General features: G+C 36.3%; 3 protein-coding genes across 7 annotated transcripts in view; 2 read left to right on the top strand and 1 right to left on the bottom strand.

The window, feature by feature from the left end:
• SIM2 (SIM bHLH transcription factor 2) overlaps positions 1 to 9,712 on the top strand; it is a 97,419-nt gene extending 87,707 nt beyond the window's left edge. The window contains exon 11 of the mRNA XM_069062973.1: positions 6,867 to 9,712. Within this exon, the coding sequence (XP_068919074.1) occupies positions 6,867 to 7,588 (722 nt within the window). The 3' untranslated portion in view covers positions 7,589 to 9,712. The remainder of the gene's footprint in view (positions 1 to 6,866) is intronic.
• The window catches only part of ATP5PF (ATP synthase peripheral stalk subunit F6), a 393,425-nt gene that overhangs the window by 18,113 nt on the left and 347,851 nt on the right, over positions 1 to 27,461 (top strand). The gene's annotated exons all lie outside the window — the stretch shown is intronic.
• Positions 11,801 to 27,461, bottom strand: part of HLCS (holocarboxylase synthetase) — a 255,339-nt gene continuing 239,678 nt past the window's right edge. For all 5 annotated transcript variants that reach the window (XM_069062949.1, XM_069062951.1, XM_069062947.1 and 2 more), the window contains 4 exons: positions 26,751 to 26,911; positions 20,079 to 20,193; positions 15,934 to 16,147; positions 11,801 to 15,051 (listed from right to left, as the gene is read on the bottom strand). In XM_069062949.1, the coding sequence (XP_068919050.1) occupies positions 14,880 to 15,051; positions 15,934 to 16,147; positions 20,079 to 20,193; positions 26,751 to 26,911 (662 nt within the window). In that variant the 3' untranslated portion in view covers positions 11,801 to 14,879. The remainder of the gene's footprint in view (positions 15,052 to 15,933; positions 16,148 to 20,078; positions 20,194 to 26,750; positions 26,912 to 27,461) is intronic.

Here is a 27,461-nt window from a genome sequence, read left to right as displayed (position 1 = left end):
AGCCAGATTCAATAGGAATAAGGTTGACCCATTCCCTTTTGCCTTCCTATTCTTCCCCTCCATTGTAACCATTTTCCCTTGCCTCTTCTGTATGAGATAGTTGCCCCACTCTGTCTCTCCCCATCTCCTCTCATTATATCCCTCTCACCTCTTAATTTCACCTTTTAAGTATCATCCCTTCCTGTTAAATTGGTCCCGTGCCCTCTGTCTATGTATACCTGTAAACATATATACACACATTCACATATGTATTCATATGCCTGCATACCCTCATATAAAGACATATATATATATATTCCTAATCCCCTCAACTACTGAGAAAAGTTTCATAAGTTACAATTATTGTTTTTCCATGTAGGAATGTTAATAGTTCAACTTTGGCCAAGTGGCTCAGCAAGCAAGAGCACCGGCCTCAGTGCCGGGACAACCCAGATCAAATCCAGGCCCAGACACCCAGTACCACACCCAGAAACAACAACTGGCTGTGCAACCCCAAGCAAGCCACTCCACCCCAATTGCTTAAAAAAAAATAGTTCAACTTTGATAAGTTCCTTATGATTTCTTTTTCCTGTTTACCTTCTCATGCTTCTCTTTCTTCTTGTATCTGAATGTCAAATTTTCTATTCAGCTGTTTTTTTCAGCAAGAATGCTTGAAAGTCCTGTATTCCACTGAATGACCATATTTTCCCCTGAAACAGGATACTCAGTTTTGCTGGGTAGGTGACTCTTGGTTTTAATCCCAGCTCCCTTGACCTCCGGAATATCACATTCCAGGACCTTCGATACCTCAGTGTAGAAGCTGCCAGATCCTGGGTTATCCTGATTGTGTTTCCACAATATTCAAATTGTTTCTTCCTGGCTGCTTGTAATATTCTCTCCTTAATCTGGGAATTCTGGAACCTGGCTATAATATTCCTAGGAGTTTTCTTTTTGGGATCTTTTTCAGGAGGTGATCGATGGATTCTTTCAACCTCTATTTTGCCCTCTCGTTCTAAAACATCAGGGCAGTTTTCTTTGAGAACTTCCTGGAGGATGCTTTCCAGGCTCTTACTTTGGTCATGGCTCTCAGGCAGTCCAATAATTTTTAAATTATCTCTCCTGGATCTATTTTCCAGGTCAGTGGTTTTTCCCATGAGATATTTCACATTGCCTTCTATTCTTTCATTTGTTTGGATCTGTTTAACAGCATCTTGATTTCTCATAAAGTCATTAGCTTCCATTTGCTCCAATCTAATTCTGAAGCAATGATTCTCCTCATTGAGCTTTTGAGATTCTTTTTCCATCTGGCAAATTCGACTTTTTAAGGCATTCTTCTCCTCGTTGCCTTTCTGAGCCTCCTTTGCCATTTGAGTCAGTCTGTTTTTTAAGGTATTATTTTCTTCAGTCAGGCTGTTGACTCATTTCATAATTTTCTTGCATTGTTCTCATTTCTCTTCCCAATTTTTCCTCCACTTCTCTTATCTGCTTCTTAAGGTCCTCTATGGCCTGTAACCAGCTTGTATTTTCCTTTGAAGCTTTTGGTGCAGGAGTTCTGACTTCACTGATTTCCTCCTGTTCCATGCCTTGCTCCTTCTTATCTCCAAAATAGGAGTGTAATGTTGGAATTTTCTGTCTGCTTTGTTTCCTTTGCCTGCTCATTTTGCCACTCAATGATTTGACTTTTGGGCTTTTTGCCACAGTAGGACTCTGCCACCAGATAGGGGAGTTTTCGTCCCAAACGCTGGGGTTTTCTCAGCTGCCGGAGGTATTAGATGGGTGCCCTCTCTGAGGTCTCCACACACTCTGGCAAGCTGGACACACACCCCAGGACCTCCACCCTAGATTGCAATCCAGATCCAAGCAGGTTAAAGCAAGAGCGATGACCCCTCAGACTGGTGCTTGGTCCCCCTGCACTCTGCAGGCCAGGAGCTGAAGCCGCCTTCAGCTGGCTGGCTGTCCCTGAGTCTCAGTGGCTTTTCGCCCCGGGGGGTAAAAGCCATGCACTCCCACTTACTGGGTCCCAAAGTCCAGAATGCACTGGCCTCTCACCTTGTCCTTCGCATCTATGTGTTGATAAATCTGGAAACGCCACAGCTGCTGCTGATCTGGAGTCCCTCTGGCTGGCGGCTGGTCAGGCCTGCCCTAGGGCTAAAGCCTCAGCGTGGGGCTGGGCTCAGCTCCCAGAGCGCTGCGCTGGCCGATTCCTGCCGGCCTGCCAGGCTGTTCTCAGCAGGAGGTTAGCTTCTCTGTGTCATTTTGTGGGTTCTGCAGCTCCAAAGTTTGTTTAGAGTCCCCTTTTTACATGGATTGGGGAGGGTGGAAGCCGGAGCTGCGGGAGGGTCGTGCTTCTACTCCGCCATCTTGGCTCCTCCCCCACTCTGTGCACTTCTTAAGGAAATTTTTATGTGGTGTTTTGGTCTCTTACTACTTCCCTAAGGCACTGAGTATTGTTATTACAGGATCTAAGGGGCAATTCAGGCTAGGGACCCTTAAGCTTTAAGTGTACTCAAAGTTGTTTGGCCCAAGGCAAAGTCTGAGAACTGTGCTTCTGAACTCTGCAAATTCTAAACCTGGGTTTGGGTTTGAGCAACACAACTGTGGGCTTGCAACAAGTTGGAGTTCCAGTAGACTGCTGCTACTATTGTCAGCTGGCAATCTTTGCTAGTTCAGTGATGGAACTGTAGGCTTCCCTTCAGTCAGGGGTTCCTGCCCTGGTTATTCTTCTGCAGGCTTCAGAGCTGAATGTGAGACCTTGTTCCCATGTCAGAATCAAAAAGCTTCTGCTTTCTCCTGTATTTGCTCCTTGGGCTCCATACAGCAAGGTACCTCAACCATTCCCTGCATGCCACTCCTGAACTGCTACCCTTAGGCACAAGTCCCTTCTTTATTCCACCTTAATTCTGTGACCTACCACTTGGTAGTCAGTGACAGCACTGCCAGCTGTCCCCTCTTCTTGCTCCCTGCACAAGATCTGGCTCTTCTGTGTGTGTCTGGGACTTCTTCTTGCTCTTGGGCACAGGCTCAGGCAGACCCTCCAGCAGTTCCTACAATGGAATGCTAATGGTTAGACCTAGTCCTAGAGTCCACAGACCTCTTTTTTTCCCCCTACACTGATCTGGGCTGGAAAAAAAAAATTGCTTGTTCTATTTCCAGTATTTCCCAATCAGAGCTTGTTTCAGAAAGTTTTCTAGATATTTATGGAGGTGTTGGGAAAGAGTTCAGTTGTATTTCCCACTACTTTGCCACTTTGGCTCATCTCTGGAAATAAAACTCTTAAATATTAATCTCAAAATATCCAACACATAATGCATATTTATTTTAGAAATTTATGTTCCAACAGTGTTTCAATATTAAATTTCACCAGAATCTTGATCATACCAGGAATATAATTTTTCCATTTTTGTGTTTGAATAAAAACAATTAGTTTTTAAATTTAAAAAATTAGAAACAAAATTAATTTCTCTTGGCAGATAAAAAGACATGCTTAAAGAGGAAACAGATGATAGTGAAGCTTCATATACTCCACTCCAGCTTTAGTGATAATCAGTACCATTATTAAATAATCTGTGAACAGAACTCTTGCATACTCTCTGGACTGACACTGTCATATCGGCATTGTGGTGTTGGCAGGGATGTAGCTATAGCTGTTATGGGGTGGAGGCAGGGGAGCTAGAGGGAGTTAAGTAGGGGAGTTGAGGTAAGGAGTTAATCCAAGAATTTTTAAGAACTCTTTATTCCATTCATCCCAATTAAACTACTATTCAACAGGTTTTACTGAGTAGATCAATAAATGACCACAACACACCATTCCTATGGGTGAAAAACATTGCCATAGGAAAAAAGAAGTTATGTCAGATGATAAGATTCTGACAAGTTCTTATTTTCATGTGTTAGAATGTGAACTTCTTGAAAGAAGGGAATGGCTTAAGTTTCTATTTGCATCCCCAGTGCTGAGCAAAGTGCTTTGTACATAATACACTTAATAAGGCTTTTTCAATTCATTCAAGCAAAAACTTCACAATGATAGCATCTCTTGTTTATATAGGTGAATGTCCAATATAGACAAAATAATAACTTTTAAGGCAGCCTGTTGTATCAGGTATACCTGGGAGTCAAGAGGTTTTTCGAGTCTTCTATTTGTTTTTCTGTACTATTCCTGGATAATCACTTACTGACTTTCTGAATTCACTTGTATAAACTTGAGTTCTCAGACTGGTAAAATTAGACATTGTGGGACACAGTGCCTGGCACATTTTAGATCCTTAATAAATACTTACTGAATTGATTTGGGAGGCATAACATTTTCTGAGACATAGGAATTAAACATGGTAGGGGTAAGAAAGAGTTAAAAAAAAAACCAACTTTAACCTGCTAAAAAAAAACCAGGTTAACAGAACCAAAGATTTAATGAAATTAGTAATATGTGACTTGTTACAATAGTGACAGTATTTGCATCAGAACTAGAGAAACAATAACAAATGCATTTGGCCCTTTAAACTAATGAGAAAAAATATTTTCTAGGATATCTAAAGGAAGAAAATTTTTAAAGACACCATAAGGATTTTGTTGTCAGTGATATATTTATTCACATGTAGCCACAGAAGATTTCTTTTCCCTGCTCTGAATTTGACACAAGATTTTATTTTTATGTGCTAATGAAAAAAGGTGAGAGAGGCCCAACATAATTCCATTAATTACATACTTAGTAAAAATGAAAAATGGTGATTCAATTCCTAATGTCTGTGGGATTTATGTATTACAAAAACTTTACCTTTTTTTCCCTTAAAATTAAAAAGTTTTCAATTAACCTTCTGCCCTTTCACCCATCCCCCCCCCCCCCGAAAAAGAAAAACTGCCTAATAACAATTATGTTTAGTCAAACAAAATAAATGTCTACATTGGCTATCTTAAAAAAAAAGTCTCAGTCTACACTCTAAGTCCATCATCTCTCAGGAGGTGGGTAGCATGTTTCAATGAGTGCTTTGGAATAATGGTTGGTCATAGTGTTGTTCAGAGTTCCTTAAGTCTTTCAAAGTTACTTGTTTTTACAAATATTCTTACTATTGTTTAAATTTTCCTCCTGATTCTGCTTACTTCATTGCGTTTCACATTGCATATTTCACAGGCTTCTCTTAAACCATCCCTCATTTCTTATAGCCCACAAGTATTCCATCACATTCATATACCATAACTAGTTCAACCATTCCACAACTGGTGCCCCACTTGGCCATGTTTACAATTCTTTGTTACTGCAAAAAGAGTTTCTACAAGTACAAGGTATCCCAAAAATCTTAGGACAGTTTAAAGATGTTGATGTTTAGACACCCTGTATTTTTGTACATACAAGTCCTTTTCCATTTTATTTGGTCTCCTTAGAGTATAGGTATAGTAGTGGAATAGCTGTATCAAAAGATGGGCATATGGGGCAGCTAGGTGGTGCAGTGAATAGAGCACCCAGCCATGGAGTCAGGAGAACCTGAGTTCAAATATGGCTTCAAACACTTAACACTTAAATAGCTGTGTAACCTTGGGCAACTCACTTAACCCTAATTGCCCTGCCTCCTCTCCCCCCCTCCAAAAAGGGAAAAAAAAAGATAGGCAGAGTTTAGTAACTTTGGGGGCATGACTCCAAATTGTTTTTAAGAATGGCTTGGTCCAATTAAGAGAACCACTAACAGTGCATAAATGTATACATTTTCCCATAACCTCTCCAACATTTGCAATTTTCTTTCCTTTTTTGTTAATTTTTTTTTCAATTTGATAGGTGTGAGATACAATCTCAGAAGTGTTTTAATTTGTATTTCTCTATTAGAGATTTGGAGCATTTTTTTTTTTGCCTTTTTTTTTTGGAGGGCAACTGGGGTTGTGACTTGCCCAAAGTTACACGGCTAGTAAGTGTGTCAAGTATCTGAGGCCGGATTTGAACTCAGGTCCTCCTGACTCCAGGGCCAGTGCTCTATTCTCTGCACCACCTAGCCGTCCCTTGGAGCATTTTTTTTTAAATATGGCTTTTGACAACTTGTATCTGCTTCTGAAAACTCTGACCATTTATCAGCAGGTGGGAATGGCTCTTATTCTTATAAATTTAAATCAGTTCACCGTTTACCTTAGAAATGAGACCTTTATCAAAGAAATTTTATGAAAAGATTTTCTCCCTCTCTCATTTACCTACTTTTCTTATTTTGGCTGCATTGACTTTGTTTGTGCAAAACCTCTTTAGTTTTATGTAATCAAAATGGTCCATTTAACTTTCTGTGATCCTCTGTATCACTTTTTTGGTCAAGAACTCTCTTATCTATATCTGACAGGCAATTTCTTCCCTGCTCCTTTGTTTATGATGTCAACTTTCATGTTTAAGTCATGTGCTCATTTGGAGGTCAACTTGATATATGGTGTGAGATATTGGTCTATACTTAGTCTCTGCCAAACTTTCTAGTTTTCCTTATAGGTTTTAAAAAATCATTTTTTCAAGAGAAAAATTAAAATATAGAGAGTTAATTGATTGCATGGCATATGTCTAATTCTGGAGGATGGTTATTGCTTTTACCAAAAAACAAACAAACAAAAAAAAACCAGGTGATATAGCAAATTTGCAGGATAGTCTCCTGTTTATCCCAACTCTAGAACCAAACAAGTAAATTAGTGTGTCTAAAAATTCTTAGACATTTTCATAGACAGCATCGATTTATGGGGATTTCGTTGCTTTTTGAGTCCCATTTCTGTTGTTTTTTTGAGTCTGGATTTCTTTTAAGTCAACCTATATCATAACCAGTGCAGTCATATATATACACTTAAAATATATCAATGTTAACACAAGGTCACAGTTTCAATATAGCTCCTGATTTCAGAAACTCCATTGTCTAATGTTTTATACTTTTCCCTTCAAGTGCCCACATCAGCCCAAAGATATAATGAAGACGCCATATCTAATAGCTTTACCAGCTGTGCCACGGCAATCCCTAACAGCTTGCAGAAGAAGGATGTTTATGATTTCAGCATCTTGAAATCCAACAAAGTAGAAAGCAGGATACATCCTCCTCACCATCTCATCAAGGAAGAAAGCAAGTTAGCTTTCAACAGGGACATACCTGAAAAAATGAATGCAAATGAAAAGCCCTCATTGAACTTTGTGCCAAATTCCCTATTGCCTAAATCAGAATGTTTCCAGTCCAAGACACTTGGACAACTAAGCCATCTTCTACCAGTGCCAGCTTTATATGAACAAACAAGGATATATATGAAGGAACCTAAGTACGGGCCCATTGGACACCATACCCCTCATTCAGATCAGTCAGATGGCAATAACATAGCGATGGCAAAGGTGAACCATGACACTGAGAGTGAACACATGATGGATATGCAACCCACCGGACAAGTTCCCTTTGTACTTCTAAACTACCACCACCTGTTATCCAAACACGGGACATTCCAGCCATCCTCATGCACAGCCACCAGACATGTAGCTGAAAATTATGGAGCTAGTTCAGAAGAGGTAAACACATTTATTTCAAAAAACCCAAGTCTGTCCTCAGTCTTACCCCCAGAAACCCACAGGGAAACTGAGCTATGCCATTATATTGGAACTTCTGTAATAATCAATTCAAGGTGACAATAATAGAAACTGGCCTCTTAATTAAAAGCAAACAAACTGGAAGCATTTCCAAAGAAAGCACAAGACAACATGGTTACACTTACCAAGCAGAGCAGGAAGGTCAATGAGGGACAAACTGGCATGTGTTCTTGGCAAACCATGTGTAACAGTAACTTGAAGGTCAGAGAAAAACACTGAAGATTCAGTGTAGCATTACTATGACCTGATCTCTGGTGCAGAATGCTAATGAGATGCCATATGCCAGATCTCATTATTTTAGAGTGTCAAACAGATTTAAGGGGCAAGGACTAGTTATGCATAGATTTAAATTATCTTATACAGAAGTAACTATTTTGATTCAAAAATATTTTAGATTTTTACCATCAAAATGACAAACTATTGAGTGTGAAGAACTTGCAAAAATACTGTGCTGGGTATTCAGGAAAATGTTCAAACTGAAGCTGTTTTGTTCCTTTCCCCCTTCCATCTCATCACCTAAACCAAAACAAGAACAAAATAGACTGCTAGGTAGCCCTGGTTTTATTTTAAAAGGAATAACTAGCCCAAGAATTACTCTAAAACCTCAAATCACTCTACCTTGATGGACCAAGTCACTTAAACCTCTCTTGGTCTAAGTTTATTTGTAAAACGAGGAGATTGGATCAGATGGCTTCTAGAATCCTTTCTAGCTCTAAATCTATAATCTTATGATGGTTAATATTCTCCTCATTTGAAATCAAACTTTAGCCTCCTAATTTTAGGGAACACTGACTGAGTCAATGGCCAATATTTGAAGTAATGTTTGTTCCAGAGTGATTAAAAAAGAATTCTCAACTCTAAACTTTGAGAACATTTCCTTTTAAAATATCCTAGTCAAAACAAAAGCCCTAAAAGAATAACTTGATCTGTCCATAGGATGGGAGTTAGATCTGGGATTTCATTGTTGGAGGGAACTCCCAGGTGAGAGAATTTTTCTGCACCTTCTAGTTTTAGAGAGATGTTTGAAACACTGGGAGGGTCATGCGGCCAATATCTGGGACAGGGCTTGAGCCAGATCTTCTTGGTGCCAAGGCTGTTTCTCTAACTACTAGATCATTCTGCCTTTCATGACATATCCTTAGAAAAAGCAGAATATGGTTAAAATAATCGTAAGAAAAATAGACAATTTCACTGTTCCCAGGAGTATTCATTATTCTCATGAAAACACATAAGAATATATGTTGTTTCCCTTCTGGTGCAAACATTTTTGTCAAGACAATATAATTCCATTTTATTGTTGTGCATACTTAAGATACATCGATAAGCTCTTATTTTCTTTCAACTTCCAATAATCTATGAACTCATAAAATGAATAGTACCCACACAACTGAATAGGCATTAAATGAAAAAGCAAGTCAGATAATAGTTTATGAGAAGAATGTATAGTTGTCCTGCAATACAAAAATCTGTTAGCCCAGTCAAGTTTAAATACATGGCAAACATTCAGAATTTGGCATAAAAAAATTCAGTCACTCATGATTAGTACAGTAACCCTAATAAAATTAACTGAATTGCATGTGCAATGTGGAAAATTATCAATTATCCACTCACTTTGTTCATAAAAATTATTTAAAAAGATGTAATGAAAATAATATATACATTTTCTTACTTGCATTTTATACATGGCAAGTAAAATGCATTCACCATTTAAATATATAATAAATATTTTTAAAGAAAAAAGGAGTTTAGAAATAAACACACACATATGTCTGTATATACATATATATATTACTTAAAGGCTAACCATTTAAGATAACTTATTTCAGCACTGGTCTAAGTATTTCACTTCGTCAAAGTTCTCCTTTACCCACTCTTACATACTTTCTCCAAATGTTCTAAACTACCCAACATTGTATCATTTTTGTTGTCTTTACAAAATGGCTTACTTTATGATGTATGCTTCTGCTTTTTTCTGTTTCAAAGTAAGTCAGAAATTTCATAGCTATCATTTTAAATTAAAAATCCACTTGTCATATGTTGTTAAATTGTGAAATTTTCTTTTATCAAACTAGTGTCATTATATAGAACCTAAAAGAATCATTATATTGGACCAATTTGTCTTTTGAACGAATCAAAAACTTAACAATGCAACATGACGTGTATATAGTGTATGTATCAATATAATCAACATTGTTCACATTGTTAAGAAACAGATCTATCCATCCTGTTTTATACCCTGTGTAGTCATTCCTCATTAGAATACTTATGTGAGTCTATGCATATATAAAACAAATTTAGATAATTTCCTGAGTATTCCTTTGGATTTCATAATGAAATCATAATTCTTTAAAGGCAAGGACTAACTTAGGTAGGAAATATCATCTGACATTTTAAAATAAAGTACCCCTTTTGTGACTATCTTATCATTAACATTTTGTAGCTGTATTCAGAAAGCATGAAATCATGTAGGTTTTTTGTTTGTTTTTTTAGGAAATGTTTAGCTTATACAAGGATTTCTATTAAGACAAAGGAGACAATGTGGACTACTAGGCTTGATTGACAGATTATGTATATCTATATGTAGCATGTACACATGTAATTAACAAATTGAATGTTAACAGTGAAAGTTTCCTACTCTAAAGAAATATATTATAGAGCTAACTTTTTAATCTTTTATTCACCTATAAAGGATTTCTCCAAGATAAGAACCAACATTTACAGAGTTAATCTAGGCATTATTTTCATAACAGTATTAAGAAGAAATATTTAATGTAGATGTAAGAATGGAGGGTAAAGTTTTCTGCAAGAGAAACTCTCTTACCTGGCTCATAGAGGGAGGGAGTAGCTTTGTAGAGTGGGTAGCAAAGAGATTACTGGTTTTCATTTATTAGAAGAATGAAACATTTAAGAAGGTATGAGTAATGCTGTAATTAAAATGTAACAGAACAAATTATAAAATGCCACAAAATTTTATTGTGCTTTTTATTGAGCTCTTGGTTATCAAAAACACATTATCCAAAAAAAGAAAAAAAGCACAATATTCAAAGGTGATAAGTCCTTTGAAAGCACATATATGTTCAAATGGATGTTATATCCTAACTTAAGCCATTTTAGTGAAAGGAGAAATATTTCAAAAATACTTTTAGCTGTCTCAAATTTTAGAAATCATAACTTTATTTTAAAACCATCTGAGTTTTTAATCATTTCTACTAACTTAATTTTTTAAGCATTAAGACCTTTTTTTGTGATAAAAATAAACTTCTGTCAAAAATATATCAAAATCAATCCCCAAAGCACCCAAACTTTCAATGCTTACAAATACATATGCATTCCTTATTATGTATTTTTTCATTTATTATGTATTTTTAATGTTAATAAAAAACTATCACCAAACATGGTTGATTGTTGTCTTGAGTAAAATACACAGTACAAATAAGAACAAAGTCCAAACCATTTATTCTGATGCATTTCCTTTCCTTGCTCATTTGTTTTAAGTAACTACTTTACAAAGATTGTTCCTTCAAAGATGAAAATGTAAGTTTATATTTCATTTTATTACATTTCTGTATAGCAATTTCCTAGAAACAAGAAGAGCCTGGCTTCTGAATATTAAAGAGAAATCAATTTTCTGTGAGTTCAAAGTTCAAACTCTTTGGACCCAAGTTTAAAACTTCTAATTTACCAATTTTTCCTACACTGGGGGTGAATTCTATTATTTTCTCCAGTTATGCTCATGATCTACGCCCTTAGCTTTTATTCATCAACCTGCTAAGTAATGAAGTGAATGGAGTTAAAATACCCCTCAAGACAAGAGTTGGCTGCTGGGCTTTGTGGGGTCATTCTTCCCTCCCATCACAACTACTTAACCTTTGCTTGGTTGAAATTAAAAGCAACTCCTTTATTGCCAAGCAATATTAGTGTTTTTATTTCATAAATACCCATTTCATGTTTCTACTTCATAAATATCCATTTCATCCCGGCCCCATGTGTCAGGGTCTTTCAAATAAATGTTCCCTAAAGACTAAAAATGTCGCTATTGCATACATGTCCTTGAACTTTCTTTTAACTGCAACTATTTCTAAGGAAGTCCTAGAGACTAGCTCCCGAGGGATCTTATACTCAGAAGAGATCCACATTTCTGAATGTTCTAAAGACTTAAAAAAATGATAAGAAAGATGGAAACTTTAAATACCAGATGATATATCCACAAATATAACTAACTACTCTTTGTAAGTTAATAATTCAGACATACTATTTTCTTGGGTAGTCTATATTCCAAAGAAAGTCCTAATATTTTCTCCAAGGTAAACTGAGGAAAAAACTCTTAAAACAAATCCAGGCACATTATAAACTACTTTGACAGAAAGAGTAGCTAGCAATAATAGTTAACATTTATAATACTTATTATATTATACATAGCTTACCATGAGCCAGTATTATCTCACTTGATACTCATAATAATCCTGGGAGGTGAGTGGTATTACTCTCCCCCATTTTACAGATGAGGAAAGAGAGGTTAAATGGTTTGCCCAAAGTTATTCAGCTAGTAAGTGTCTGAGGTTAGATTTGAACTGACTCCAGGCACTCTATCCACAGAAACACCTTGCTGTCCTTGTAATCCTCCTCCTTCTCCTCCTCTTCCTCATCACTATAACAGCCAATACCATCTCTACCACATTATAATGGAAGAGATGATTCTAGTAATATAGAGGTTTTAATAATTGTATGTATTTTCTGAGGATTTGGGGAGCTGCTCAATGGCTATATTACTGCTTCCAACAAAATGCTAAGATTTATTTTCTTGTTCCAAAGAGTGAGAAGAATATAAAAATTCCTATAACAACTACATTTTTAAAAATCTAGTTTAGATGAGATTCATTTTAAAAATTATTCTGGTTTTCTTGACAGTAACTGCAAAACATTGAAATGACCTTAATTTAGCTATTCTATAGAACAGGATTAAAATGACAATTTCTTTGGTATATCAGAAGGAAAACCAGTTTTATAAAAAAAAAATGCAGCATTCAATTAAGGTCTCTTCTGTCTCCTCCTCAGACAAATCTGAACAGCCTATTTAAAAGCATAAAGGCAAAAGTATCAAAGTGTCTCTATGAACTTTAATGCTTCCAATACTTCATTACTTTTCTTTCTTCCTTTCTTTCTTTTGCTTTTTGGAGGGGGAAAGGCAGGGCAATTGGAGTTAAGTGACTTGCCCAAGGTCACACAGCTAGTAAGTGTTAACTGTCTGAGGCCATATTTGAGCTGAGGTCTTCCTGACTCCAAGACCAGTACTCTATTCACTGCACCACCTAACTGCCCCATATACTTCGTTGCTTTTCAAAAGTAAATTTAATAAAACATTTTTCCAAAGCAGAAATTTCCAAAATAGTATCGCAGCTTAAACAAAATAAAATGAAACGTTTTTCATGAAGTAACCCTTCCCAAAGAGACTAAAACACTAATGACAGCAATTCTAAGGGATGACTTGCTTTTTGTCATGAGGTTCACAAAAAAAATTCCTCATTATGTAGACAGGAGGTATTCACTTTCTACTTCAGTGAAATTTCACAGACCACTCAAAGATGAGTCCATTTTTGTAGTTTTAGTTAAAGATTAAGGAAAAAAACACAACTTGTGACTAATCCCAAAAGAAGACATATTGGAAAGATGGGCTGATTGTTTTTTCCCCCCAATTCCAACTGAAACCTTGTTTACAAAATCTGTGAATATTCTTTATATTAGATTTCCAGAGACTGGTTAACTTTATGTTAATATTTCCTTGCTGAGAGGCTATCTGTGTCTCACTGGTGTAGTTATATTGTATGATGAAACTCCTAAGTTTCTGCATCAACCTTCCTGGGTAAGAATAACATATAGTGTCACTATGCAATGAAGAGGTTTTGTACAGAGCTGGGAGCTCTATCCCACTTTCCTTCCAATTATTTCACCAAGACTGGTGGGAAAGGTTAAACAAAAAGTTATAGTTGACAAGTACCATGTATGATTTAAAAGTTAAATGAAGATAACAATTTCATAGAAAAAGCATGGATCACACCTGGAATAGAAAACATATGAAAAAATGCTTCCTTTCTTTTATTCTATCAATATCAGATTCTTAACATCTTTTAAAGCCTTAAAATAACTAACCAATACCCAGTCTAAATCAGCTCAAAGTTTTATTTCTTGACAATACAAAATGAAGGAGCAAGGAAGCTTACAATTTACAAACCAAATGCTGAGATAAGTCCTTCAGTCTTGAACTGGAGGCTAATCTAACCTGTTAACTTTTCAAAAATCTGTTCTTATTAGGATCCGGTGAATTTTCCACATTTCAAAGCTACACTTAGGAATTGTTTTAGAAGGTCCCAGTCCTCACTTAAGAGTACATGATGTCCTAAAAGTATCAGGAAATTCTGACTTCAATAGCTTAAAACTTCACTAAGTCTTTTGGAGCAACCTGGATAAAACTGCAGATATGAGTATGCCACCATCAGACACTCTATCGTCTTGGTGTCTCCATGTCAACTTCACACACCACCAAACTCCTTTAAAAATCTTGAGTTTGATCTTAAAAATTCACTCAACTCTTGAATTTGTAGTAAATTTCAATACATGAAATTTGTACGTGTACTCTCCAAATAAACTCACTCTAAATTAGTGATTTTCCACTCTCTTTTCACACATGTTAAATATTTTTTAGCCACTTAAATATAACAAATGACAACGAAATACATAACAAGCACCACCTTTGCAAAATGCTTACTCTTTTTTTTTTCTTAACAAAGAAATAAAAAAAAAATACCAAGTGTCAACACACGTTCTCTTTGCAACACATTTCCCTGGTTGAGTAGAAAAGATCATCGACCATAACTGAGCAATGACTCAAGACTGGAGGGCCTGTTGCTTTTCTTCTTTTTAAAGTGAACAGTGGTGAGGTCTTTACTATTGTGAAAATATCTAAATTCTCCCTGTGCTATTCCCAAATAAGAGCTCCATGTGTCAATAAACACCAATCTAAATCTAAGAAGGGAAAGGCTGGTGACTCTTCTCAAAAGGAGGCAGAAATAAATGGTAAACAAAAAAAGTAATAAAAAGTTATGAGAAAAGTCACTAAAGAAAGAAAAAAACCTCTAGCAGCCACAATCCCAAACAGATCTTCATGATTGGTGACCTCAGGAAAGACCTAAGAAATCAAATAGGAATGTATTTGCAGGTGGTTGTGTACTTTCACCTTAAACTAATTTCAACTAGATGGGGTAGGCACACTCATTGTGATCATTAACAGCTGAGTGCTGGATATAACAGGCAGCCATTTCATTGGCTCCCATGACTACTGCTTTTTGGGAATGATGAGGTTTCTCAGCATGTCGAAAGAGTTGCCATCTGGATGCACAGTCACAACATCTCCACCTTCTTGATGAACTTGAAGGAAGCCAGAATCATCAACGCCAACAATCCATACCATTGGCCCCTCATCGCTTCCCAGACGAACTTGCTGACCACTATAGATCAAGAGCAGTGGAGGTAATTACTTGGAAATATGATACAATCTTAAGTCAAGTTAAGGCACACAAATACATAAATCTTCACAATCAATAGAAAACAAAACTACATTACACAATTATTTTAGAGGGGCTTAAGAGCTGAAATTTATCAGACTTTGTGTGAGATCTGAATTATTTCTATAACTAGTAAAATAAAGAGACAGATGAAAAATCCAAGACAAGAATCATGAATCTCTTCTCCTAAAGCCAACGCTCCTCTTCAAGTTTTTATATATTACACAATAATAATTCTGATAACCTTATCCTTTATTTCCTACACAATTAAAACTTTGAAGAACAAAAAAATTTTTTTTCCCAATCCCAGTTTTATTCTATTCAAAAAAACAAAATAGATCAGGATGAAAGGGAAGAGAAATGAAAAAAAATTTTTGAGAAAATTTGGAAAAAAATTTTTCTTTTAAAAGTTATTTACAAAAGGAGTTTTCAGTGTGGCGGAAATTATGTGAAATGGAAAGCCTGCAAATTAAACTGATTTTTATACTATTTCTGATGAATATTTTTATTATGAGTTTAAAAAATAGAGATTTTATAAAATTACCTTCTAGCTATTGTTTGAAATAGAGGGTTTTGGGGGCGGCTAGGTGGCACAGTGCCAGCCCTGGAGTCAGAAGGACCTGAGTTCGGATCCGGCCTCAGACACTTAACACACACACACATAAAATACTAGCTGTGTGACCTTGGGCAAGTTACTTAACCCCAACTGCCCTCCAAAAAATAAATAAATAAATAAAGGGTTTTAAGTATTTAGGTGAATGCTTATGAGGCTCATCAGAAACAATGGAGTTAAGAAATGAAGCTTGAAGAAGAAATACCACCAACCTGTGCACCCAGTATTTATAATACAGAGGAAGAACTGCATTAGGTCCTTTATCCTGAAATGCATCTATCAGTCTCTCCAGCACAGTTATTGTTCTTGCAATAAGATAATCCACACGGAACAGATTTAGATTTTTATTGTGTTTCTTATTATATTCTACGATGAGATCGTTGATGCATATAGTAGGGTTGCTGTTATTCACATTAAGTCCACAGCCTGAAACAACAATAAACAACTCAAAAGAGAGACACAAACAGCTCTTCTTATTCTCAGGAAATCACTTTTGGAAAATAAATGGTTTGACATTGAAATCAGTTGGAAAGATGATTTCTTTCCTCCCCCAAATTAGATTTCTAAGCATTACATCATCTTTCTTGCAATTCCTGCTTCTTTCCCCTTTGCCCTGGCCTGCACAGCAGTTCTTTCCTCTGATCACCTAGAGAAGGAGATTCTGATACCTTCTTCCTTTTCATCCTTTTTCCACTGATAATTGTCATACTGACTGGTCCTAATATCTCTTACTCATATTCACTGTTATTGTACACTGAAAAATGATCATCTAAGGCAGGAAAGTCAAAACAGATTCTTCTTGAAATTGAAGCTGTTCACAAAGAGCAGGGCAAACAGGTTTCTCAGCATCACTTCTGAGTGTAGTTGAGCTGATGAAACCAAGAGTTCTAGACCAGGCCAAATGTGACAGAAAGTGAGGTCTTCAGTTCTCTCTCCTACGTCACCAGAGCACATAGTTGGAAGTGGAGACTTCTGCCAAAAAAGTATAAGTAAACTGCTCAGCTGAAAAACCCAGTGAATTTAAACCTTGGTCAAGGCAGAACTTTATAACAGATTTCTTTTTGTCTCACTGTAACATCCCTTGGAGTCTCCTATATCCCCCTGAGATCCCTGCCTATGAATCCCAATGGTAACGTCCCATGTCAATCTTCTATGACAACTTTGTTCCGATCTTCCTTTCCCTCCATCACTTGTTAGTGTTCTTGTCTTCCTTAAATAGGCTTACATTTACTTACCTTTGTATATGTTTTATCCCTCAATAAAAGGTAAGCTTTTTGAGGGCAAAGAATGTTTTGGTCTGGAGTTTCTCTCCCCAGTGCCTAGTACAGGACATAGTGGGTGTTTGACAAGTATTTGTTGAATTGAATTCAACTGGTACCAACCATAGATCACACTGACTTTTATCTCAATGATTTTACAAACATTTTCTTTTCACTGGATTAGGAATAAAGTCCTGTTTGATTCACCCCATGCTGGCCAATTTGAGAATCAAAGGCTGAGAGAAAACGGCATTTTCCAGATGCTGTGATAAGTTCTAGACTAGTCCAAGGTGAAATAAGACATTCTCAGTTTACCTCAACTTACATACCTGCTTAGCCTGAATTTCATAGCAAGAACACAAATATTATTTCACCATCATTCAGAACAAAAGTACTTTTTGTGGTACTGTTCTAAAGGAAAGTGTATCCAACCCATTTCATTCATACTTAGTCCACGTTGGAGCTCAGCTGATGTTAAAGATCAGTAATGGGAACATTTTCTAACAATTACATAGTTTACTATAGTTTAAATAAACTATAATCTGTTGCAAATCTGCCTAGACAAACTAGAATAAATGAGTTCTAGTTCTGGCTCTGCCATTTACTATGTGACCTTGAATAAGTCAGGACCACAGTTCCCTTATCTACAAAATAGGGGGTTAGTTAGAGTAGATAATCTCTAAATCCTCTTTTAGCTCCTAAAACTCTAGGGCTCTATCTACCAAAGACAAAGTCAACTGAAGGGCTATGGGGAGAGAGAGGGAGATGAAAGAATAAAGTATGACTCTGAGGCTGCTGAACCTACCTAGGTTGTAGGATGAATGTCTTTTAACAAAATTAGGGAAGTTTGCAAGAGGCCAAGCAGTGAGTAGATGAGGAAGTGGTGGCAATGAGTACAAATGACTTTTTGGCTGTGAAAGTAAGTTTGGTTATGAAAAGAGGAGGCAAAGGAAAACAATATGAGGAGATGGCAGGGGCAAGTGAAGATTTTTTCTTTTCCTTTTTGGAGGGCAAATGGGGTTAAGTGACTTGCTCAAGGTCAGATGGCTAGTTTTTTTTTGTGTGTGTTAAGTGTCTGAGGCCGGATTTGAACTCACATCCTCCTGACTCCAGGGCCAGTGCTCTATTCACTGCGCCACCTAGACGCCCCATGAAGATATTTTTTTAAGGAGGAGGGAGACCTGGGTATGTTTGTAGGTAGTAAGGAAGGAACCAGTAGAAAAGGAGATACTGAAGATGACACAGCTGGAAAACAGATGAGATCAAAGACACACAAAAAAAAGAAGAGATTCCAGAGTACAAAGGATGAGGCAGGCAGAGGAAGACAGAAACTGGGGAGGGGTATGGCTGAGACAGACAGAAGGGAGAGAGTGGGAAGTGGTAGGAGGTAGATGCAGACTCTGAATGACAAGGTCTTGAGGGAATGGGACAGGAATTTATTGGCTGGTTGCTGTCCTTAATTCTCGAAGAGGACTGAAATGACATCATCAGTTGGGGTCAAGGTATTGTGTCCAACTGTGACTAATGAGACCAATACAAGCTGTGGCTCTACCACAGAGGGGGCACAATTAGTCCATAAGAACATTTGTAGTGGAGATGTCTCTAAATTTGTGCATCTCACATTTCTGAGCCACTGCAATTCTGCTTTGCTCACACAGCACAGCACCTTCTCTGATGAGGCACGCTATGCTGGGCAGTCCTGTTCCAGTGTCTCCCATGCCTCACAATAGATACTAAAGTTCTTCAGAGAGATCGTGGGGGTCCTCGTATCACTTTTCATCTCCATGTGAGTGCTCTCCATAAAATGGTCTTCTGGCAAATATATGTATGACATTCAAACTGTGGCTTTTTATTAGCCATCAGATGGCAAAAATACCAATTGATTGTGACCCTCTAGGACAATTGGTTTCCATATTTCTTTGAAGAAAAAATTTTTCCCAATAGGTGCTCTGATCAGGGTTAGATTGTAACTGTTCTGAATGACCAATGATTTTTCAAAAAGTTTGGAGTTTGCACAGCAGTTGAGAAGGAATGATGTGTGGGGGAGTTTTATGCGGCAATGGGTAAAGAGCAGGTATTGCTGTATTGTAGGCAAGTCCTGTGAGTGGCTACTTTGGGGAGGATGAGAAGTAAATTCATCTTCCTGCCTTTTGACTGATCACATTCCACAGTCCCTCAGGTTGCCCTGCCTCCTACTTTGGAGATCACTGCTCCAGGGTCACAAGATGGCCATTATTCTGAAATAACATGATTTTGTGATATTATGATGGATCTCAGCCTCAGACAATATTTTTTTCAAACAGTAGGTGTTAAACCAGCAAGGAAATCAGGTTGGGGATCTGAAATAATAAATATCTAGTGAGATCAGGTCTCCAAGAAGCTGACTGAACTCACATTTGGCATCATTTTCTTTGGCTTATCCCAAGACACTCAGAAAATACTCTAGTTGGCTCCTATTTCAATCTGTGGTCTGAGGCTCTGGCCTTGGAAAGAGGCCTTGCAACAAGGGACTGGAAAACTAGGCATTCAAATATTATGAAGGGATGAAACACTGAGCATGTAAGTTAGTTACCTCCACATTCAGCAGTAAGTCCAGAGGAAGCCTCTGAATCCAGTCACTAAGAAGGGCTACGGCTAGACCTCTACTTTCTCATGTTCAGTGATGAAAAAATGTAAGAAGGAGAGAGGGGGACAGGACTTTGGTGACAGTGGCAAAGAAGATTATCTAGGGAAGGAGGACTCCAAACCAGACCCCAAGATGGACTAAGGTTAGGATACCCACAATATCTTCAGTGTGACAGCAATTTTGCTCCTGATCCTAGGTTCTCAGATTTACTAATCTGGTAAATTTCAAAGGACTAGCTAAATTATTTAGGAACTCCAAATTTCTTAAGAAATTTCCTAACTGACCCAGTTCCTTCTCATATCACTCTCTTGAGTATTCTGTGAGCATGGTGATAAAAGGAAATAAAAGCTATAGACCAAATGGGATGACAAACTGAAAAGTGGTTGATGCATAATCTATTTTTACTTTCTACTTGAAGATAATTTTATTACATTATTTCCAAAACTGCTGGTAAAACAACATAAAAACTTACCAATAAGTATATAAAAAGTTGTTCCCACAAGTGTTGAGTTGACCAAAACTCCACCCAGCTTCATTTGATCACTGTAGTAGATATCATTGGGCCACTTTACTCGTAAGTTGATATCCTATAGAAAAACTCATATGTTAATCATAGGCTCATTTGATTTGAAGGGACCTTAGGAGGTCATCTAGATAAAAAGCAAACTTGGGTGAATCATCTTGAAACTAATATACTCTGGAACTACTGTTCTCTCCTTCCCATAATCCAACACTAGACTCAAGACAACCTCCTGGGCCAACAGAGACACAGACTTAGAAAAATTCAGCACCAACCTCAGTGTCTTCTTCCCTTGTCCAAATTTATTATGACTAAAAACAACAAAAAAACCCATAACATCTCCAGGAAAGCAAAAACAAAAACAAAAACTAGCTGACTGAGACTACCTATTGTGTTAGTGGCACTATTTAAAATATTAAAATACTCATGAATTTGAATATTCCTTAGAATGATGAAGATCACTGCCTATCCTTTTTGACTCTTGTCCAATACATTTGGTAAAGGAGGGCTTACCCAACATACTAAGGGCCTTCTTTGTCTTCTCATATCTCACAAATACTAATGGTACGTTTGGCCTGCTCTATCATTCCTCTCCCTCACCATATGAGCAGCCCATTTCCTTTTTCTATCATACATTTCCTTTACTCCCTTTCTCCAAAGTTCCTTATTTACTATGTTACATCCAGCATATATTTATCACACGCCTCCTTACTGTACTGCATAATATTAATTTTGAATTCTTTGGAGACTATCGTGTTCCATATTTCACAGTCAAGTAATAACACAGGTAGACTGTTGATATTAAAAGAAAGATCTTTGTTTCTGGAAGAAATTTGTAGTCATTAAAGGAACTTTGCAATTTCCTGAAGGCAAACTGGCCTGCTCTTCTTCAAAGGCACAGGCCTTTGCTCAACCTGTTTCCCCCTAATATCTAAAGTGTTTTGTATCTCTCGTGTGTTTCTCCTGAACTATTCTTTCTCATATATTTCAGCCCATTCTGATTTGTTCCTATCTTTGCATTAAAGTATCAGAGTATGTGTTGATTTGATTTGGAAGTTTTTATTTAGAAAAAATAAACACCATGAAAATAACTGCAGTTTATGCTTCAACATCAGTTGCTTAGAACAAAGTAATAGAGAAATTCTATGAAAAATGGGGTGAGGCCTTAAAAATCATACCACATACACTCTGAATCTACAACATGAAATAATAAATAAAATAAAATAATATTTTATGGCAATCAAAGACAAGAAAAATTCCCATTCCACAGGGCCAAACTGGTTTCCAGTTTTTCCAGGAGTTCTTGTAAAAAAGACAACTAATAAATAAATATAAAATGTAATAAGATTCTTGTAAGCATCACAGACAAAAAAATTCACATCAATTAGAATAAATCAAGGAAAAAATTAGAGTATGACATCATAAAATGAAAAGAAGATCAAATGGCACTCAGAGTTAGGCTTCTTTTTTAGTCATCATTTCATTTACATTGTTGCAGTCATTATGTAAATTTTTATTTGGTTTTGTTTTGTTTCTTTTCATTGTTCATTAGTTCATACAAATCTCAAATTTCTGAGTTCTTATTACTCATAACTGCTTACTACAAAATGACATCCTATTTGATGTATTTTGATATGTTATCAAACACCATAATTTTATCATCCATTTCCCAATCAATGAGCACCCAAATTTTTTGCTTCCCCAAAAAGTTCTTTTAAGAATCTCTTGGTATCTATATTGAATATCTGTTTCTGTTTTTGACCTTCTTAAAATACACTTAGAAGTGGGATTATTGTCTTAAAAAGGATAGACAATTTAGTCACATTTCTCACATAATTATAAAATAATAGGTAAAATAATTGGACAAATTCACAGCTCTACCAATAAGATATTAGTGTACCTGTGTTTTTTTTTCATCTCATCTATTAAAAAATTAACAGTTCTGATGACTACTGCTTTGTAATGTAGTTTGAAGTCTAATAATTCACATTTTGTTCATTCTTTCCCTTGAGACTCTAGATCTTTTGCCCTTCCAAATGAATTTTTGTTAGTTTTAGTTAATTTTTACAAAGTAAATCATTGGTGGATTTATATGGCACTGAAATGGCAAATTAATTTTGATAATGTTATCATTTTTATTATTTTGTCCTAGATCAACTGTGACCAGTAATTAATTTTCCACTTATGCATGTTTTTATTTCTGTTGCATTTTGTAGTTGTATTTATATAAATCTTGTGTGGGTGTTGATAGATTAATCATAAAATTTTACGTGTTTTATATTTTGATTGGAATTTCTTTTGTCACCACTTCTTCCTAGTTTGGCAGTACTGATCAGAAATTCTGATAGCTTTTTGGGTTTATTTTGCATCTAATTACTTTACTGAAGCTATTAATTGTCTCAGTTTCTTTGTCAATATAATGGAATTTTCTGTCATTGCATCATTAGCAAATAGATGTCTGATGTTTACACCTTCAATTTTGTTCTCTTGTCTTATCTGTGTGATTATAATGTCTAACACTCTGTCAAACAATAGTGAAAGTATCGCTTAGCTCTCAACTGTACTGGAAAAGCTTTTAGTGTTTCTCCATTGCAAATAATGCTAGCTTTTGGTTTTAGATGCATACTTTTGATCATGTTAAAGAAAGACTCTTCCATGTCAATGTATTTCAGTTCTTAACATAAATAAGTTCTGAGTTTTTAAAAGGGCTCTTCTACCTCTATTGAAATAATCATGTGATTTTTATTTGTTCTTGTTAATGTGATTAAGGCAGAGTGTCCTAGTAGACACAGAGCCAGTCTAGAAGTTAGGAAGCCCCACTTTCAAATCCTGCCTGTGAAATATTCTGGTTGTATGACATTGGGTAAATCATCCCAACCTTTTGTTTCCCCAGGTAACTTTCTTTTTTCTTTTTTAATTAATTTGTTTATTTCCTTTTAGTTTACAGGATTCAATTCCATAATTCCTTGAGTTTCACATTTTGTCCCCCCAGGTAACTTTCTTATGACAATTATGTTGCTGAATTTTGGAAAACTTTCATTCATAGAGAAAATTTCCCCAGTTCCCTATGCTAAAGGAAATCACAGATATGGATAAAAAAAATTACAACATACTGATTTTTTTCCTTATATTTATCAGTGCTCTAGTATTTTTTTTTATAAAGCCTTCATTTTTCTCAGTTCTACAAATGTTCCTCCTCCCCTCATTTCTCTATTTCTCCTTAAATTTTCAAGAATTGTGCACTGTATATTTTGGGATTGCTAATTTATTTATAGTTTTTTAAACTGTATGCTTGATTAATTGATCATCTCTTCCTCCTTTTCAACTTAAAATTTCAGAGATACACATTTTCTTCTGAACTGCTTTAACAGCAGCCTTTAAATTTTAGGTATGTTGTCTTGCTGTTAATGTTAACTTTAATGCAATTATTTACTGGTTCTAGGATTTGTTCTTTGAACAATTATTCAGGAAATCATTACTTAGGCTCCATTTAGGTCGACATATTTTGTTTATGCTCCCTCTATTATTTTTATTAAGTTACAATCTGCAAGAATGTTTATTATTTTTGTTTTTAATAAAGTTTATGATACCTTTATGTCAAGTTCTGTAAAGATATCACAGAATTGGGGTGGCTAGGTGGTGCAGTGATAGAGCACTAGTCCTGGAGTCAGGAGGTCAGGAAGACCTGAGTTCAAATGGCCTCAGACCCGTAACACTTACTAGTCATGTGACCTTCAGCAAGTCAATTAACCCCAACTGCCCTGCCTTCCTGCTTCCAAAAAAAAAAAGATACTACAGAATGCTGAAGTATATTTTTATTCTTTAATAGCTGCATTCAGAAGCAGCAATAGGGCAGTCAAATCTAATTTTTTCAATTCTAGTTTTCTTATTGTTTGTATCTTCCTATTGGATTTAACCAGCTCAGAAAGAAGAAAATTAAAGACTCTTTCTATCATTGCTTTCCTTCAATTTTGTTCATTTACATATATTTGTGTGTATATTTATACAAGTAGATACACACACATACATAAACACACATGTGCATATGTCACATGAAAATACACTTTTTATTGTTTATGGTGCTTTAAATATAATATGCTCTTCCTGTTTGACTCTCTTAGCATTATGAATTTTTGTTGTTGCCTTACCTGAATCCAAATGATTAAAATTCATGCCTTTTAGAAGCACCTAAATGTAACAGATTTGGTTCTATCCATTCATTTCTCCTCTGTATGTTTTAAATTATTATATAAAATGTCATAAATGTTATATATAGTTTTAAATTGTTTTTAATTAATTTAAAGCTATCCTTGCATTTGCTTTTAGTTTATTGGAAAATTTATCCATTCACATTTAAGGTTATAATTGTTAAATTTGTGTTTTCTTCCATTAAATATTTTATGCATATATGTATATATGTATACATGTATACATGTGTCCACACATCTACATCTATCTATCTACCTACCTTGCCCCTTCCCCTGGTCCTAAGTCAATACTCACCTAGGACAGCTAAGAAGCAGAAGGACATGCCCACCACTGGTGGTGCCATTCCCTTCTCCCTCAGCCTTGGCCACCCAAGAACCCATCCCAAAAGGCTGGGCAGCAGAAAGGTTCACCCCCATTTGGGCAACAAAGAAGAATTCCCAGGTAGTTGGGTAGAACAGGCACAAAACTGTCACCAGAGGCAGGGCTCTGGGGGAGCATAGGGGTCTTCAAGAGTGCCTGGCTAAAACATGCTTTCCCATTTTTTTTAATTGTTTCTTTTTAAGAACACTACAGTCATTTCCTCACATATGCTCTATTGAAACCTTCCTTGTAAAAAAGATAAATGGCTAAAAAGACTGACAAAGTGCTCCAGGCCTACAGTGTCTGCAACATTCCATACCTCTCCTCTATCAAAAAGAGAGATGCTCTTTGCTCTCTAGAACCAAAATTATTCATTGTAATGAATTTATGTTTACTTGTCTTTTAGTGTTAGTCACTGTTTATTGCTCTTTTGGCTTGGCTTTCTTCATTCTGTATCACTTCATCAATATCTTCCTAAACTCTGAATTTTTCAACTAAATGACTTATGACAGGGTGGGGAATCTGTGGCCATCTAGGCATCTGTGGCAATCTTTTGACTGAGCCCAAACTTCACAGAATAAACCCTTTTATTAAGGGGATTTGTTCTGTGAAGTTTGGATTCAGTCAAAGGGCCACACTTGAGGACCTAGAGGGTAACATGTGGCCTTGAGACTGCAGGTTCCCCATCCCTGAATAACATCTCTTCCAGCTCTAAACCTATGAATCTGTGATCATGTCAAACTTAAATTTTAGATTTTATTTTTTTCAAACATAAACCCACAGGATACAATGGACACTTGCATCTACTTAGTAATTAAGCTCAGCTATAAAAATCTTTGTAATAATATGCATTTCAAACTTTTTCAAGCCACAAAGTTAAAGAAAGGTCAAGTTAAAAAAAAAAAAACCAACAACAACCAACATCCATTTCTGAGTGCAATATTTTATTTCTTTTCTCAAGTGTTAAACTCATTACTTTGTTCCATTTCTGCTAGTATTAAAATATTTAGTCCCGCTATAAGGTTTTATAGTCTCAGTTTTCAAAGTGAAAATTTACAATCTGAGTTCTGAAGCCTGGATGTTAAGGCATGTAACTGAACACTTAGACTCCAGCAGCGCTACTGGGTGCTACAATAAATTTTATGTGGAAATGTGTATGTCATTGATTTGATATAATATAAGAAACATATGTCTGAGTTAACTACTTCTGTAAAATGCCGAAGTTTTGCAAGTAGCAAATATTAGGAAATGGCAACATTAAAAGGTAGTTATATAAGGAGATAAAGATGATTGATTCTTCATCTTGAATTTTCTCGAGACCTCATACGTTGCTTGCCTCAGAAGTGATAAAAGGGAATTTCAAACAAAAAGTAAGTGCTAGGAAAAAAAATCTTTTCTTACTGACCAAATGAAATTCTCCTTGTAAGATCTGGGGAACAAGAGGGAAAAGAAGGCTTGTGGAACCAAGGAAAGTTGGGAAGAAGGAAGGCAGTGTGTTATTCATTTTGTTGACCTAGTCTTAGTCACATAATCGGAAACAATGCATCAGGCAAAGACAATGTAGCAGGCAAATCTGTCTTTATAGCCAGTAAAATGGTTACAAGTGAGCCTGGCTGCCTAAATCTCAGTCAGATACATAAAGGATATCTTTCTTATGAACAGACTAGACTAGGGTAAATAAAAGACAGAAAATGAGAAGTCTTTTCTTTAAGTCTATAAAACAAACTTACTTGCCACACACAAAAAAATCAGACAAATAGCTTCTACACAGCCCACTACTTAAATAAAAGATGGTTTTCCATGGTTGGGAAGTCTGTGAAATCTGGCTCTGCAAAGGCAGAACAGAGAAGGAATTCCAGAGAGTAAAGGAATCCTGTGAATTCTGAGATAGCAGTAAAGCCAATGATACTAACAATGCAAGAAGCTCCACCTCCTTTGATCTCTGTATAGATTAAATGTAGGGTATAAGCTGATCAAGTCTGAAAATTTATACTAAAAACAAAATCCTGAAAAGTCCCTAAAAATGGACATACAAGATTGGTATAGAGAACGTACCTGATACTCAGGAATGGATCGGACTGCCTCGACTACTGCCAGAGACATCAAGTGCTGAACATATGGAATCCTCTGCCCCAGATTAGAATGTAGGGGGATGCAGATGTGTAAGGTAGAAAGAGAACATCCCAGAGGACTAAGCCAGACGTTGCCACCACGACCTGGGGAGGGAAAGAACCGTTACTAAATGTATTGTTTTTACATACATACTACAGGCTTCCCAATACACAGGATCATGTTTGTGTGCATGTTACATACACTTCAATATTTTAGTGGTCTGTGATCTCATTAGTGTGGGTGCTTCCCTACATCAATGCAGATAGCTCTTCTGGAGTATCTGCTCATCATTTGCAATTCTTATCTTTGTCTTTCTTTAAAGCTAAGAAATTTTATTTGCATACTGAAGAAATATTCGACCATAGAAAGCACTGATTACCCAAAATACTGAGGGAATAAGATCTGTTGATCTGTCACTTCCACACTATGATGAGACATCAGAATAGGAAATCAAAAGAAGATTAAATTACGTGCTTTCTAAAGGCAGAACATAATAATAATATTTTTAGAAAGAATTTTCAATAATAGCAATCGAAACAAAGTTTTTCACTTAATCTTGAGTTCTGTACACACGTTTCTCACTACCACTGTACTTTAAGTTGGTGTCTACTACTCCCCTCCCCCTGAGCTCTGAGTGTATTTGTGGGAGAGTAT

Source organism: Petaurus breviceps, unplaced genomic scaffold, assembly GCF_028583685.1.
Source record: "Petaurus breviceps papuanus isolate PSGF00001 unplaced genomic scaffold, PetGlider_PUasm1.0 90515, whole genome shotgun sequence".
In the NCBI taxonomy this organism is placed as follows: domain Eukaryota; kingdom Metazoa; phylum Chordata; class Mammalia; order Diprotodontia; family Petauridae; genus Petaurus; species Petaurus breviceps.
This window is presented reverse-complemented; position numbering and strand designations above follow the sequence as displayed.